At 37.3% G+C, this 17,521-nt stretch overlaps 2 protein-coding genes across 7 annotated transcripts in view; one reads left to right on the forward strand and one right to left on the reverse strand.

The window, feature by feature from the left end:
- pisd (phosphatidylserine decarboxylase) overlaps positions 1–11,172 on the forward strand; it is a 48,623-nt gene extending 37,451 nt beyond the window's left edge. For all 6 annotated transcript variants that reach the window (XM_039661844.2, XM_089129915.1, XM_039661843.2 and 3 more), the window contains 3 exons: positions 2,010–2,159; positions 2,376–2,536; positions 9,828–11,172. In XM_039661844.2, coding sequence (XP_039517778.1) covers positions 2,010–2,159; positions 2,376–2,536; positions 9,828–10,052 — 536 coding nt within the window. In that variant the 3' untranslated portion in view covers positions 10,053–11,172. The remainder of the gene's footprint in view (positions 1–2,009; positions 2,160–2,375; positions 2,537–9,827) is intronic.
- A 3,799-nt stretch (positions 11,173–14,971) lies between these two features.
- On the reverse strand, positions 14,972–17,094 carry LOC120471910 (uncharacterized). Its single transcript, XM_039661847.2, has 2 exons — positions 16,955–17,094; positions 14,972–15,669 (listed from the first exon to the last, which is right to left on the reverse strand). The coding sequence occupies exon 2, from the start codon at positions 15,658–15,660 to the stop codon at positions 15,334–15,336; it is 327 nt and encodes a 108-aa protein (XP_039517781.1). The 5' UTR covers positions 15,661–15,669; positions 16,955–17,094; the 3' UTR covers positions 14,972–15,333.
- Positions 17,095–17,521: the final 427 nt, after the last annotated feature.

A 17,521-nucleotide genomic window follows, 5' to 3' on the forward strand; every position in this document is an offset into this window, starting at 1 on the left:
CGGTACATTTTCCTGCTTTTTTGTCCTTAGCCAATCACATGCCTGCATATATTTATTTATACAGTAATAACGTTAAGTCAACGGTGTTCATAAACACTGAAAAGCGATTATACGTGTTGATAGCACGCCAAAAATGGAAATACGAATTGGTGTGTCATACACACGCAATTTCATGAGATCAGTCTGTTCTGTCAGAAATTTGGCATGATCATCTCGGTGTGTTTTTTTTTCTTTCTACTGACTAGCCAATAAAAATGCAACATGAAATGGCACATTGATCAATGTGACATGGCGCTAAAACTTAAAATTGCTTGCCTCAAGCTCCATTTGCAAAATTGGCATGCCAAGTTGGCCTCTTTTCCCTAGACATGACCGCGTCCATTTTTCTCTCGCGCTTGTCTTTTTTTCAGCGCACTTAAGACACAATTACCAAATTTCTTGTTGAAATAGTATTTCTACTATGCTAACTTGCATTGTAGCCTATGATTCAATAAGTGTCATCATTGTACAGTCTACGTACATGTCGTACCCAAGTTTATTAGATCCATGTTGGACAGTGTCATTTGTTGGAGCTTATAGGATTGCCTAAATTCTGCAGTCTTTAGCCGGCATAAGGAAACAATCACAATTGCAGGAAGAAGGGTGTCACTCACTCAAAATCAATTTACATGCACGTTCAGCAGAAAATAAGACGTGTACTGATTGCTGCAACAGTGGCAAAGCAGCTCTGATCCTATCCGCTTTCAGTCCGTGATCCTGTTTAGTTCCCTTATTAGTGAAAGTTCATATAACAGACATGGCATTGAAGATAGACTTGCCATGTGTTGACATGTGAAAGGAACCATAAGTGAGGGCTGAATTGTACATTATTGTACCGCAAGACAACAGCAGTTTGAATGGATAGTGTTTTTCTTTTCTTTCTTTTTATTAAAATTTGGTAGACATTTTTTAGATATTTTGCTCCACAGTCCGTATTGTGAATTTCTGGATCACTGGATGGTCATCTGATGCCTCAAGTTTTGCTAGTAATTTTATAAAATATCAAAACCTTTTTTAAAAAAGCTTGTTAAGCCATTTAGCTAGCCATAATCCACACTATGGTTCAAAAGTGTAGGGTTGGTAAAAAAAATAATATATATATATATATCCTGCTCTCCAAGGGTACATTTATTTAATCAAAAAGACAGTAAAACGGTAATCTTGTGAAACATTACAATTTAACCGGTTTTCTATTTTTATATATTTTGAAATGTAATTTTTTTTTCAAAATGGCAACGCTGAATTATTTCTTCAGTGTCGCATGTCCTTCAGAAATCATTCTAATATGTTTTTTCAGGATGAATAGAAATTTCTAAAAAAAAAACAGCATTTATTTGAAATGGAAACCTTTCGTAACATTATAAATGTATTTACTGTTACCTTTGATCAATTTAATGTGCAAAATAAAAGTATAAATTTGTTTAAAAAAATAATTATATATATATATATATATATATATATATATATATATATATATGAAGAGTTCAGATGCAAAAGCCTCTAAGTGCCATTTGAAATTTTCTTCTAAAATGATCATTTTTATCAAGCTTGTATATTTAAGTTCAGTAATTTCACTTAAATGGCAATGAAGATTACCTATTAATTGTCATTTAAGTGAAATTACTGAACTTAAAAATACAAGCTTGATAAAAATGGTCATTTTAGAAGAAAATTTCAAATGGCATTTAGAGGCTTTTGCATCTGAACTCTTCATATATATATATATAGATAGATTATCTCACAAACACACAACTGACCTTTTGTTCTCTAGTGCATCTCTAAAATCGGAGGAAAATTATAGATTGATATGAATATTGAAAGCACTAAGCCTAAAATCCAACCTACAAAGAACATCATGCTAAGCGTATAGACCATGTGACCTAAACTCTCTTAATATATTTAATATTTTATTTCCTGACAACTACTGAACAATTTAATCATCTCCGTTTTATTTTCCTTGTTCTGTTCAGATGAGGATGACCCTGGCACATTCCAGGATGCCCTGGTCACTACGGAGGGGAATGAGTTGTTTCACTGTGTAGTTTATCTGGCTCCAGGTGACTACCATTGCTTCCACTCGCCTACAGACTGGAGGGTGGCACACAGACGGCACTTTCCAGGTCAGCGGCTTTATCTCTCTATCTCTGTTATTTTGCTTTGCTTTCTGAAAATATGATTTGTTGTTAAAAAGATTAATCAACATAGACTTTAGGTCTTAACTGCTTAAATTATAAGCGTCTTTTCTAATCTGATGGCGACTGAGCCGTGGGGAACCATCAGTGCCTGGTTATATAACTGAAGCATGGCTTGTGGTCTGATAAGTGTGTTTGTATCAGGTTCTCTGATGTCGGTGAACCCTGGAGTTGCACGATGGATCAAGGAACTTTTCTGCCATAATGAGCGGGTGGTCTTGAGTGGGGAGTGGACGCATGGCTTCTTTTCTCTCACAGCTGTAGGAGCGACAAATGTGGGATCTATACGCATCTATTTTGACAAGGTTAGAACAGTTTTGCTCTGCAGATTTTTTTTGTTTTGTTTTTAAACAAAACTTCATAGCTCAGATTAAAATGCCCATATTGCTCTTATGTAGCTCCTGTAGAAGAATGAGAGTTTAAAGCAATAGTGCCATCTCAAAATGAACCCTAAAAAGCCTGGCGTTGGAAATAATAATAAAAGAAATTAATAAAAATCATATATTGTGTGGCATAGAGAAAAACATGTAGATTAAAAGGTGTTTTTCAGCAAAGTTTTGATCATATAAAGATATAAATATAAAGTATGATTCAGTAGGCTATATAAAGTAAAAAATCTTTATTTACTTACCTTTTGTTGTTTCACATAACATGTATGACAGTTTTTATAGAAAATAAAATTTGATATTTTGACTGAAGTCTAAGTTGAAATATGCACCATTGAAAATAAGATTTGAGTGCTATGACAGGATGTGCAAAATGACATATCATTAATAACTAGGCATGGGTGATCTGAACGTCTAGTCAATGTTTAAGTGTAACCGGCAATTTTCAACTTGCTTTGTATGGTTACACGTAACTCTGGTTCGGTGTAGCTGTGGGCAGAAAACTAAAGATAAAATAGTTTTTTTTTTATATTTAAACTGTGGGATCTTTTTACAAATTTGTCTCTTTTTTAAAAAAAGTATTATTTTCTAAAGGAAAAAAATAATTTGCAATTTATTTTTAGATATAATAATAATAATATAAACACTAAAAAAATCTAATTATAAGCTGAATGTTCTACTCGAATTAATTTTTGAAATATAATCATTTACACAAAGGGCTGTCATAACTTGTTTTCATGACAAATTTATTTAAACATACCGGTACATTAAACAATCAACAGGTTACGTAAATATGAATAGTGCATACAAAATGCTTCTCTCTAAAGTCCATTTCTCTAGCCTGAACTAACCTGCTGTCGACACTAAATGCCTGAGGTAAATGTAATGCTACATTAAATATTTTTCTCAGGCTGTTTGATTTTGATATCTTTCCGCATTTGTAAAGATGTAAACATATCGATCGACCATCTCTTCTGCGCTTTTTACTAGTAGCAAACAGCGTTGTATAACCGCACGTGCCCCCTTTTGGTGTGGATGGCCTGTGACTGGCTGTATTTGCCTTGTTACTGCATGCACCGAACTGCGTCGTCTGTACCGCATGGTTCGGGATGTATACATGTTCTGCTACACACCTAGTAAATAAACAATATAGTTATCATAGTCATCCAGTTTGAAATGTTGACTACAAACATGGAGAGAACGCTGTGACGGGCAAACCTCAATGTTAACTTATCTTAGCAGTCGACATTATTACAGTAAAACTTCAAATTATAGCCCGGGCTTTTATTTTCCCAAATCGTCGAACTGCACCGGCTTGTTTTTGAGACCGCCGTCTATGAGACCAGCCTTTATAATTTAGTGTTGAGATGTTGTTCATTGAGTGTAAGCTAGTCTCTAATCTCTAAAAATGTCTAAAGGCACTTTTCCACTGCATAGTACGGTACGGTTCGGTTCGGTACGGCTCACTTGTGGTGCTTTTCCACTGCATGGTACGGTACAGTACGGTTCGCTTCAGGTCGCTTTAAATGGTACCTGGTCTGTTGAGGTTCCAAGCGTACCGTACCGGTACTAAAATGTGACGTGAAACACTGCAGATCACTGATTGGTCAGACAGAATCGTCATTCCCTGCGTCACTACTAGCGTCATTGGATTTGAGACACGAGACACTTTTTTAGCAGTATTTTTGTTTTGCTGCCATCAGCCTCATTTTAAACACATTTTTCCGTCTAGCAGTTAAAAACAACCACATACCGAGAATCAGGAACACCATCCCCTCGAGAGTCTCCATTGTTCCTGTGTTGTGGGTTTGAAAATGTGGCGCTTTTAAGATGATGTCATGGCAGTAGAGGCGCGCGCAAATAACGATCAGTCCCACACACTTTGAAGGGTTACTACTGCAGTGGAAACGAAAAGCGATCCGAACTGTTCCGCGCCGAGTCGAAGCGTACTGAGCCGAACCGTACCGTACTATGCAGTGGAAAAGCGCCATAAATGCTCCACATGAAACTGCGGTCTTCTGACCTTTGACTGTGTCAGTTGATTTTGATTAAAGAGGCTATATGCAGCTTTTCCCCCCAAAATAAACGTAACAATACCCTTTTTATTTTACCATTTAGGACTCAAACATCTCCTAATGAGCATACTGACAGCTTGTCCGCTCACAGTGGGTGCACCTATAAGCCTGTATCCTATTTTTCCTATTTTCTGTCGGGTCGGACTTTTCCCACGCTGTCTGCGGATGTGACGTCAAGCGCGTTCATGTTAAACGTTTCAGATCGTTCTGCCACCACCGCTAGTCAGCATGTAGCCTACACTCGAGGCGCAAACAGAACACTTATCTCAAACAATATATGTATTTGACTGTTCTTACCTCTGTAAACATAATGTTGACCTCCTTGCAGCAGATGACTTGTGAAGTGTGCACATACGAGCGAGAGCGAGCAGAAAGGAAGAGCAGTTCTGGTTTTTTGGCCACAGGTGTCAAATTTCAGGAAAACGCATGTAGCCTCTTTAATATGCGCGAGGGAGAGAAAGCAAGACAGCGCTCGTGTTGTTTGAAGACGTGAGAGTGTGCGAGCGCTTCCGCAGTTTCTATTCTACATCACTCACTGATCAAAAAGGCTTTGGCGGGACGACAATTTTTTTTTGGCGACCGCCAAAAAGCAGACGATCTGGCTGGTTTTAGAAGATTAAATACAAACTGAAACTAAAACACAGACCCGGCTTTTATTTACCAACCTGCAGTCACACCAGGCGTGTAAAAGAGACAGGCGTCTATTTGGGACTCGACTATTATTTTAAAGGGTTAGTTCACCCAAAAATGAAGATAAAGTCATTATTTACTCACCCCCATGCTGTTCCAACCCCGTAAGACCTTCGTTCATCTTCAGAACACAAATGAAGATATTTTTGATTGAATCTGAGAGCTGGATCAGTCCTACATAGAATGCCTAAGGGACTGGCTCTTGACGGCCCATAAAGTCATTAAAGAAAAGGTTTAAATATTCCATGTGCCTACAGCGGCTCAACTATAATAAAGTTTATCAAGCGACGAGAATACTTTTTGTGCGAAAAAAAACATAAATTGTTTTTTAAAATTGTTTTATAAATTGTTTTATAAATTGCGGTAATACTCCTAAGCGGTGAGCAGCCGGTAACAAGTCGAAGGAGAACGTCCTCGTCTCAGTTCTCGCGCATGCGCCCATAAGGAAGTAATGGAATAGTCGAATAAAGCCGTTATTTATGTTTTTTTTTCGCACAAAAAGTAGTCTCGTCGCTTGATAAACTTATAATTGAGCCGCTGTAGACACATGGAATATTTAAACATTTTCTTTAATGACTTTATGGACCGTCAAGAGCCAGTCCCTTAGGCAGTCTAGGGAAGAGTGATCCAGCTCTCAGATTTAATCAAAAATATCTTTATTTGTGTTCCGAAGATGAACGAAGGTCTTACGGGGCTGGTACAGCATGGGGGTGAGTAATTAATGACTTAATTTTCATTTTTTGGTGAACTAACCCTTTAAGTTTTACGGTATATGTAAAGGTTTGCTAGGAAGCATTTCATACTGAAGCAAGAAGGTATTTGACTGGTCAAGTGTATCATGGTGGACTGGTGAAACTGATACTAAAATTTAACACCTAGACTACTGGTGCTATTTAACAAATAGTTTCCTATAATAAAAGGTGTTAAGTCCTAATAAGAAAGACACCAATATGGATTGTATGAACCAAAAAGCCCATGCACTCAATCATAGCTGTTAGATTAGAAATATTGTGTTGTGCAACATCTAGTTCATTGCTCTAGCTGCTTGTTGAGCCATTTTTGTACTGAAACTATTTTTAAAGCAGTCATCTGTCGGGTCTGGCGGGCTCCCAGGAGTAAGTAGCACACCATAAAAAATACCAAAAGATGGTTCTTCAGTCCTCTCCACAACCCCTTACAGATGAACCTGTAGATCTTGCATAAATTCAGGAACATTGCTCACAGCAGGCGATTAGTCCAGCAGCGCTGAGATGTTCACAAAATATTTGCTGCTTTGAAAGCTGTAGCAGCGACGCTTTAAATGAAACTTCTTGGATGGGCTTTTACGATGCCTACCATAGCAGTGTTATTGTTCACTATTTCAATTAACAAGAGTTTTTTTTGTTTTGTTATAAAGCTAAAATAAAATATAGCCTAAATATTAGATGGAAAAACTTAAATGAAAATGAGAAATGTTGCTTTGGCAAATAATGCCTTGTTCACACTACATGATTTTTAAAACGTCGGGCTGAACTGTGTGGTTCACACTACATGACTTGTTCTCTGTGAAATCAGGAGTGTTGAAGTTGTTGAGCTGTTCACACCACACGACACAACATGATTGATCCGTAAGAGGAGGTAACGCATTACACGAGCTGACAACAACTCTGTCACCCAACGATTCTATCTTGTCTACGAACCGCGTTTTGTCACGAAAAATCATGCGATAAGACGAGCATTCATTGTCCGCTGATCCCCCGCGATTTGCACGCGATAACCAGTGTTGTGCAAGTTACTTCCAAACTGTAATACATTAGGTATTACTTGTTACTATTATTTAAAAGTAATTCATTACCTTACAATATTACTGTCTCAGAATTGTAATGCGTTACATTACTCATGTATTACTTTTGAGTTACTTTCACCAAAATAACTAAGTAGAACTTAACTTTGGGGCTGTAACGATATGCAATATGAAACCGAAATCGCGATTCGCCACACGACTCAGATCCACGAACCTACAGAATCGCAACACACCTCTTCCAACTCCCAGCGTTGTTCTCCTTACCGTCCAGATCCAATGCTGCATTATCTTTAAATTAGTCTATTAGTATTATTTGAAGTTAACATTATAAAATACGTAGACCTACACCACAAAACTAAATGAGGATAAATTATTTAAAATTGGGGAAGTCCAGCATTATGGACATGACATTTGCAGTCAAAACTTGAAATAAAAATTCTCAGAAAATACATGTATTGAAACGTATATAGGCTACTTCCTTAAAGGACTCCAGACATTAGACAAATATCAGTCTATTTTTTATTTTTAATATTAGGGAAAAGACACACATTCATGTGTGACAAAAAAATAGGAGGCAAAATATATATTTTTGTAATTCTGTTAATTACATTGCGCAAATCGGATGAGGAAGGGTTGGCTCTGCAGTCTCCATAGAACTTAAAATATTCATTTTATTTTAGTTTTCGTGTTCGCATTTATGAGGAAAAAACAATGTTACAGACGCGACCGCTCTGAACTGGCACTAAAAGACTGCTTTAAAACTTTCACATAGTCTGTTGCCTTTAAGAAGTAAAAGCAGACAATACACTGTAATACAACTGTAATACAAGCCTCACTGAACATGTAACGAGTAAAATATTACTGAAAATTGATTAGTAATGCCTTGCACTACTGCGTTACAGCAAAAAGTAATATGTTACTGTAATGTATTACTTTTGTAATGCGTTACTCCCAACACTGGCGATAACACCCAGAAATAATCCAAAGTTGAATCCTCTCTGGATCTTCAAAAGGAAATTTGTGAGAACTTCACGATGAACATTTTATTAGGTTTGTTCTTGCAATTGCGAAATGCACACCGAATCACCATGTTGCCTTAGTTTACCTCAACAACGACGTCCCGACTGTCACACCGTGTCCTAACTACACCCGACGCGGTGCTGCGACACGCGATAAAAAGGATCTTTTCCATGTTAATCAGAGTTTTTGTCCTAACCAGACGCGACACGCGATTTCTAATTTAGAAATGGTTCCTATTTCTGCGATGTCGCGGCTACATACACATTATTTATTTTAGCTAAAAATAGGTCACTGTGCCACAAGCGAGCAAGCTCAGATTTTGAAAGCATATAATGTAGCGTTCAAAATCAATTCTATGCGAACATACAACTGTTCTTCATAACAAAATTAGTCAATGAGTATATTTTGTTAACGTTTTGATTTTTAATAATGTTATGTCTTGATTTGATTATGTCCTTACCCATTTCCAATGCGAGTTCGGGCCAGCAGTCCGCTTTCACACTGTTCTGAATGGCTGTGATTTTTTTATTTTTTTTATTTTTTTATTTTTTTTATTGACGTGTGGCGTCTCACAGTCGCGTCGCGTCTAGTGTGGACAGACACACTTGCTGTCGCTGGAATTTTATCGCGTCGCGTGTAGTTAGGACACGGTGTCATGCGATTCTGTTCTGCATTTACTTTTTGACGCAGTAACGTTACTACCAACCGGAGTGAAGTATAATTCCGCCGCTGCTGAAAAAAGAAAATGATATTTGATTTCTAACATTATTCTCTCTACAGACACTTACTTCGATAGTCTGGCGTTATAATTGATTTGCTTTTGGTGCACTGTGGAGTGGTTAACTGTTTTTAATGGCATGCTAAAAGTTACCGTTGACTCGCGCTAGCCTAGCACAGGTGAACTATGCAACTGGGATGACTGGATGAATTTTTTTTTTTAAACTGTCTCCTCTCCACTGATAAGTAACACTAAGGCTCACTTGGAAATGAGGCCCGATGTCCAAAATTCCGAACCACCCCTTTAAAGCTAAATTGAAAATATAATAATAATTAAAAAAACAAAAAAAACAATACCTGTGTTGACAAGTGCATGGGTTAGTGGGTTAAGAGACACCAGCAACAAGTTTAAACGAGTACAAAGCAGCTTCGAACGTTTGAGATGATATTGTTTGAAATTGTCACCAGCTTGTTGTTCATTATTTCGGGGCCTATATTGTTTAATGGCTGTATAGCCACAGAATCACTCTTGTTGGCGTATGATGTACTTGTGGTTTTTCAACATTAACAGAATATTGAGCTGCACTGCTTTGAGTGGATTTGGCCTCATTCGTAATGGGCCGAATTCAGACCACTAGACGGTAGCGGGTAAAAATGTGGGTTAATGGGTGAGATGAGTAGATGGCAGTAGCACCTGTTTGTTGTATCCTGACTTGATAAGTGGTATTTCACTAGCAGGATTGAGCTGTAACCCTGGTGCATTTCTTAAATTAAAAAATTGTTTTTGCTAATTCTAATGGATTTGGATTTTATCCATATTAAAATGAAAGGGAGGTTTCCCATCTGTTGTAAGTTGGATTTTTAAAAGGCTTGTGCCAATTCTGTTTTAGTGGATCGACATTAACAAGCTGCTTTTTCTCTTTAGGAGCTCCGTACCAACAACCCTCGGTACAACAAAGGAACTTACAACGATTTCAGTTACGTAACAAACAACAACCAGGAAGGCGTGAGCATGAGAAAAGGAGAGCACCTGGGCGAGTTCAACTTGGGCTCCACTATTGTACTGTTATTCGAAGCTCCACGGGATTTTACCTTTAATTTGCAAGCAGGCCAGAAGATCCGTTTTGGAGAACCTCTCGGGACGATGTAACGCAGACGAGAGGGGTTCAGAATCTACTGATGGACACGCTAATCTGTGTGTAGATGCATTCAGGGTCTCAAAAACTAATACACTCACATATGCAGAGATGTACTCTGTTTAAACTGAGATACATGTGTGTTCATATGTACTCACACAACCACCACTGTTGCATTATTGCCATTGGGTTCTCCCAGTCATTTTGTTAGATTTTTTTGTTTGTTGTTGTTGTAAAATACTTTTAAGGCAATGCTTAGACCATCATGTTGTAAAATATTTGTTTACCATGAAATGCCATCCAGTTTTTTTGGGCTCTAAATTATTTTTCTATTTTGTTTTTAGTAAAACGGTTGTTTTGTTTTTTTCTGTGTTCGCCCATATTGCCTTCGGCTGGAGTCGACCTGTGTGAAGGGTTTGAAGATTTCCACAGCTAACTTTGCAAGCCTTGGGAATGTAGGAGAGACCATCGTTATTTGGTTCCTTCATTTTTATCAGACACTCATCTTTAAAACCGTCCAACGTTTGCTCTTCACCAAGGTGCAAGCCATTTTGACAGTAAAATCGTGGCCACATTTACTCGCTATGAAAGAGTTTTGGAAAGACATGTGACCAATAATCACTGCCGTTGTTCTCTGGCGTTGAATTATGCCTTTGCTTGTTGGTCTAGCGATTAGTTGGGAGATTAATGTAAAGTATTTTGCTGTCTCAACTTGATTAGTGCCAAAACGCAAGATATATTTTTTACTAACACACGTTTTTTTGCCCTTTTGATATGAATCCGAGTTCTTGTGATCTTATGGCTTGTGTTCTTGGACTTTTCTTTGTTTGATTAACCAGCACCTAGCAAGTGCAACAGACTCTACACCCCAAACGAAGGATAAAGACCCTCCAGACTCCCTTAATCTTCTAGACCACGCCTGTATGAAGATTAGGGAGAGGACTCTGGAAATTTTGCTTTGAATGTTTTGAAAACCAAACACTGGGCTTTTCTGTGCACCAAGCACAGCTTGTTGTGGAAATTCTTTAAAAGAAAAGTCTTATTAATACAATTTATGTAACATAGACATTAATTACAAACTAGATCCAAGTGCAAGAAACATGTCAATAATAAATTTTGAAGATTATATAAAAAGTTTGTTGTTGTGATATTGGAGTAATCATTTGATTCCATCATTGGGTAACATTTCGACCAAAATGCTTTTCCTTAAGGGTTGCTGCTGCTTGATCAGGTACTCGTGAGTGCTGGCTTACCCCTTCAATAATTTGTGAAGTATTTGGCAGTTTTTTTTATAACCGTTAAAGGCAAAACAAGAAGTGCAATGTTAATATCCACAGTTTCTGGTGGATTAGTACAATAAGCTTCTCAGGAAAGTTGTATATTTATACATGGGGAATGTAAAAAGGAGTAATCGGACCATGGTATTTGAGGAAAGTCATTCATCATTATGTAATGCTGATTAATAATGAAGGTCTCAGTGGAATATGGATTAAGAGATGTACAGGAGCACTATCAAGCAGTGTAACGTTTATTTTAGTTTAAATTATTTAAAGGGCCTTTTTTTAATTGTTCATTAAAAAGACTGATTATCAATTTAAAGACTGCATAGAATATTAAGATGTTATACCCACATGACTAATGTGATTAATTGCTCGATTTATGCAGATTTTAATCTAATATTTTCTGCTTGTGGTTAACGTTACTTGTCAGCTACCTAATTAGGACATCTTACAACCTACAAGCACACAAAGCGCCCCAGTGCAGTAGTGACCGGTAGTGACTTCAAAAAGAGTTTTGCTTTTCCTCGTGATTTTTTCAGTTTTGCCTCTTTAAAATTGGGCATTACTGGAAACCACTTGGAAACTATGGTGACGTCATTTCAAGGTAATGTTATTTCTAAATTGTTTTAATAAAGGTATTACTGACCCTTGTTGATTCTGGGAATTGATTCTATCGACTCCAACTAAGGGTGGGAGTCAGGACCATAGACAGTCAGGACCCGGAATCGAGTGAGTGCAGCAGGACGAGGACGGCCCTCGCGACCCCTCCCGGCGCGCCCGCCTGTTCACTTTCAGAAGCTTCTCGTTTCTTTTCCATCCTCCAATCACAGTCAGAGCAACACACTCACGCGGACGAAGACACGCCTCTTTTAATAAGCCTTGAACTTTACAATGACCTTCAGCGAACATGTAGTTATCATTTGTAGGCTACCAGCCCATTCCACTGCTGTGAAAAACTTGCATCATTAGCTAAGTAAATACAGTTGTTGACATTATTTTTTCATTTCTTCCCAACATCAAAATGAGTAGGGGAGACCGGGTATAGTTGTAACAAATAAAAATAGGTTTATGTTTTTTAATGAGAACAACATTATGCCGCATTGGCGGCATGACTTGCTTCCATGCGTTTTTCTGTACGCATTTTCACGTGTGGCTTGTTAAGAATGATTTAGACGGGTATTTAAGCAACTTCAGTATCACATATGCTTAAATATGGCAATTCATCGCTACCATGGTATTTCCATCCGAACCCATTATAACAAGGCAGAGAAAACATCGTCAGGTATGGGTTCCTGAGGGGTGTATTTTAAATAAGCGCACTCCCCCTACTGGCGCTAAATGAAGTCTGCAACTAAAGTTTATTTACTTGAGAACCAAATAAATATTTATTTTCATTCATCTCTTAAGAACTAAGCACGTTTGTCCTTGTTAGGTATTTCCCCCTTAATCGTGTGTAAATATATATATATATATATATATTATTTTTTTTTCTTTATGAAATATATACATGTATGTATATTAATGATATAGATAGACTACATATTATACCCATCATAACTTAAATTAAATTAACCATATAATTTTAACCGGTCACTATTAACAAGTGACAGTGTAAACTAGCCTTACAAAAAATCATCATAACCATAATTTCAGCCAAAATACCATATTTAGTAGCCTACTAACAGTTAACCAACTGCTCTTTCAATAAAAGTGTGTAAACTTGATAGTAACCACCACTGTCAAAAAAAAAAAAAAAAGACAAAAGTTCATCAAAGCTTCTCAAAGCTGTTTGAATGAGATCCCGACATTAATTTATGAAATTGCAGTTTTTGAAGTATTACCATGGGTTTTACAAGGGGATTAATCATGCGTGTACAGTGTTGGTTAAGCTAGGCTACTCTAAAAATATAATTAATGACTAGCTACTAATCACATCTTCAACAGTTTAATATGATTACTGTTATAATTACTCTCTCTAAAAAGTATTGCATGACTTATTATTAATTGCTTTCTAAATCCCATATCAATATCAACCAGATACAAGCAAAGGCATGAAACGGCAACATGAATTCTTTCATATAAATAATATAAAATTGCATAAATTATTTGCAATATGACCAAAGTATTTAAAGTGAGAAGGTTGCATTAAAACAGATTTTGTAGACATTCAATTTTGATGTTCTAGTGTATCTAATGTAGACTCTAATGTAGACATTCAATTTTGATGTTCAATCCACTATTGTTTTATATAGAATTGTACAGTCAATGCAGTATTTAAAGGTATAGTTCACCCAAAAATGAAAATTGTCATAATTTACTTCCCATCAAGCTGTTCCAAATTTGTACGAGTTTGATGAACACAAAAGAAGATATTTTAAAGAATGTTGGATACCAGGTAGCCATTGACTTCCATAGTATTTTTTTCCTACTGGTCAATGGGTGCCATCAACTGTCTGGGATCCAACATTCTTAAAAATATCTTCTTTTGTAAAATATCTTCTCCGGTTCATCCGCGTATATGCCTTTATACGCGGACGAATCAAACAACTTGAGGTAAATTTTTGAGAATTTTTTTTGGGTGAACTTATGAACCAACTTTAATGCAATTACATAAAAATTAAGAGTAATTAATTGCACCCAACACTGTGTGTATGGGAACACACAGGGGGACAGTTTGATAGCAAACATAACATTTCTTAGTCTTACACAAAAAGAAATTGAGCAAATATCTTTAAAAAAAATAACATAAAAACTGGATAAAGTTTTTAACTTTTAAATAGTGAGTGATTCCCTCTGAATTCATAATTTCCTGTTGACTCTGGCACTATGCTGCTGACAATAAATCTAAAGAAATCTAATTGAACAGTGCTGTATATCAATAGTGGACAGTATATAACCCTGAGCACAAATTCCACAAAGCATCTTTAAATTACACCTATTAACAGGCTGTTCTACACTCCATGTGACTATCTGTTGTTCCAGGAACTTGCTCTAAGGCCACTGCATCCCAAACCGGTTCATCCGCGTATATGCCTTTACTCAGCTACAAAGAATTTGACGTCACAAAGACCTCGTCAGAAGCAGCGAGTAAGTTATTAAGTAAAAAGACAACCGTTTATGGAGACAAAAGTGATTTTATGTATCAAAAAATATATTGATCAACGTGCCTAACATATAATACAGACATCTAAAACATTTTTGGTTGGCATATTTTAGTAGTCAGGCTCAGTCTTATGGACAAAAAAACAGTCATGCCCCATTTTATTAAATTTAACTATAATATTACTTATGATAAAATAATATCAGTACTAGAACTGTTTTATCTTACACTGAACTGTCTCTTTGGCAGCTTAACCAATAGACACAATGCGTCAGAAGTGTGTCTACAGCAACCAGAAAAGCTTGTTCAGTAGAAACTCGGATGCCACAACACTCCTTGTGCAGGAAGAGATGATAGTGTCCTTTTGTATATTCTTTAGAAAAAGAATGAGAGTTCTTCCTCAAGTTTCACTGACCTGTGTCTGACGGCACGTCAGGGTGTGGCTCAAAAACCAAATGAAGCCCACCAGGACGTATTGTGAAGAGAGCCTCACCTCTGTGTACACCAGTTCAGTGTCATTATAATTTAAAGAAGCACTCCATTAACAACAACATTATTCAAAAAACTTAGTTTAAGTGAGTGAGTGAACAAATGGGTAATGCTAGAATGAAGGGGAGTATCTCAGCATGCCATTGTATGAGGCACACATAGGTAAGGCTACTTCAAAGTGGTCCACAAAGAGTAATCCAGTCAAACTTAACTGTGCCAATTGAACAAAGCACTGTTTGACATAGTAATCCAAAAGTAAATATTTAATATAACAAGTTTCGGTGCAGGCACAGAAGGTCAGCTCTTGTTTTGTCCAAACCACAGTATGGTGTCCAGGGCTAAGGTTCCATATAATCCAGTCATTTTAGAACTATATGGCTTTCAAAATTTGGGAGGCTGAATAATGGTTCCTAACATCATCTGGTCTTACTTCCTCCTCCGGCACGGGCAGCAACAGGCGTAGCAGCGTCCCACCTGCTCGTCGCTTTCCTTCACCGTGTATCCTGGCTGGTTGTTGTAAGGAGGGGGGTTCTGGCTGCCGTTCCTGGCCTCTCCGTAAACCGGAACGCCCGAGGTGTTGATCTCCCCTGGAGTTTTGAAGCTGCTGTAGGGGTTTGAGGCGGAATTACGGTTGTTATAGGCGCTCTCTAACGCCATTGGGTTCATGATGATGGTGCTGGAGTCACCCTCATCCCGCAACTTGGCACGAGGGATGGCGACATCTCCGTAGGGGTTCTCAAGTGAGATATTCATGGTGTCAGGCTGGAGAAGAAGGGCAGAAATTAATAATCAAGGCTTTTGCATTCCAAATAGGAGACTGCCTGACAAGACATTTTAAACATTATACAACAAGACCTATTACCACTAACTATATTACACAACTTGAATGAATGAACTATGTAAATAAAAGCTTAAATTCAAACCGTTCGTCATAAAGCGAACAAGTCTCTTCGGAAAATTTGGAGTAAACTGATCAATTCGTATTAAGTTTTACAATCTCTTTGTTCACTTTTTGAAGAGTCAAACTTGCGTAGCAGTCAATGGAGGGACAGAAACTGCTCTGATTTTATTAAAAACATCTTCGTATGTGTTCCAAACATGAAAGAAAAGAGGGTTAGTATTATGCTTTTATTATGGTGAAACAACAGTTCCTCAAATTATACTCGAAGTTTACTCAAAGATGCCTTATTAATTTCAATACATTTAAAGTAGGCTATGCCTCCGTGTATGGATAGAAAATTATATTACAAGACACAAATTCAGATAGGCTTCTCGGAGGTTACAAAAACGAACTAACAAAATATTTATATCCTGTTTTATTCCTCTCCTGTTTTTCTTCCTCATGCTCCTTGTTTGCCCATATTTTACTGTAGAGCTGATCTTTCCCAGCAGTTTTGTGAAAACCAGGGCATTTTCATCACTTTATAAAAACAGCCAGAACAGGACGTGAAGACAACTGGGAAAACAGGACTGTTGGTCTACCTAGTAATATGTTATTCTGAATTCAGCCTTTCAGAATCAGACATTGAATCATTCACTCAACCGATTCATTAAAACGAATCGGTTACCTCACGAACGTTAACGCTCTGTGTTTTGTTTTTGGTCTGACTTTAGACTTTTGCGGTCGTCTTGGTTTCTTGGTTTGGATTTGGGAAAAAGTTAAGATACTGGCAAAATTGTTCCTAAAATGTAAGTTATTGACTTAAAATTATCATTTATTTTATATAAAAATCACATTTGCAATCACGTTGTTGGTTTAAAACTAACGTACCGTGCTGATACTCGGAAAACAACACGGTTGTGACCGTGATATGTTTGTCAAAAAAGTATTGTAACATTATAAGCTCAGTTGTTATTGTAACTTTGTATTGCTTAGTTTTAAAATTATATTATAAGCTCTATGTTTGGTTAAGACATCCAAAAGACTCTAGCTTTTCATTTTTCACCAAATCATTCCTAAATAAAAACAACTCTGTCTTACAAACAAATCACCATGAACTTTTCCCTGTGTTCGTGACCACTGATACAGAAATACGGATAAACTTACCGACAGAGGCCTGAGGGGGGATTTGTTTGCTGGGAATCAGTTTTCACAGCTGCACGCTGTTCCTGCTGACTTCTGATCTTCCGTGCTTCCGAAATAAGGTGAGACAAACCTGTGCCACCAGGTTGGAAAGAAAAAGGAGGAGGAGGCTATTCAGCTGACCGTGAGTCTTGTTTAAACACGGCAGTGTGTATGTAACCCCACCCGTGGGTATTAAAGCTCAGCTGAAACCACCAGCAGGTGTGTGTGTGTGTGTGTGTGTGTGTGTGTGTGTGTGTGTGTGTGTGTGTGTGTTTGATGGGGCAGAAGGCTATTGAAAGTCAGTTCAGGAATGTTAATATGTTCTCTCTTATAGTTAGATAATATGTTTTAAGAAACTATTAAATGAAATAGCCTTTCATGTAGGATGAGTATTGTCCTGAAGCGAATATTCTAATAAGTCTATGTGCTGTTGTGTAAGATGGTTGGTTTTGGTTATCCTTTCTGCAAACATGACATTGCTGGGAGTATACACCTCTTGTCCACAGCCTTGTTTTAACTCTGTTAAATATTAAAAGAATTGACATTTTA

Source organism: Pimephales promelas, chromosome 4, assembly GCF_988280905.1.
Source record: "Pimephales promelas chromosome 4, fPimPro1.hap1.1, whole genome shotgun sequence".
NCBI lineage: Eukaryota > Metazoa > Chordata > Actinopteri > Cypriniformes > Leuciscidae > Pimephales > Pimephales promelas.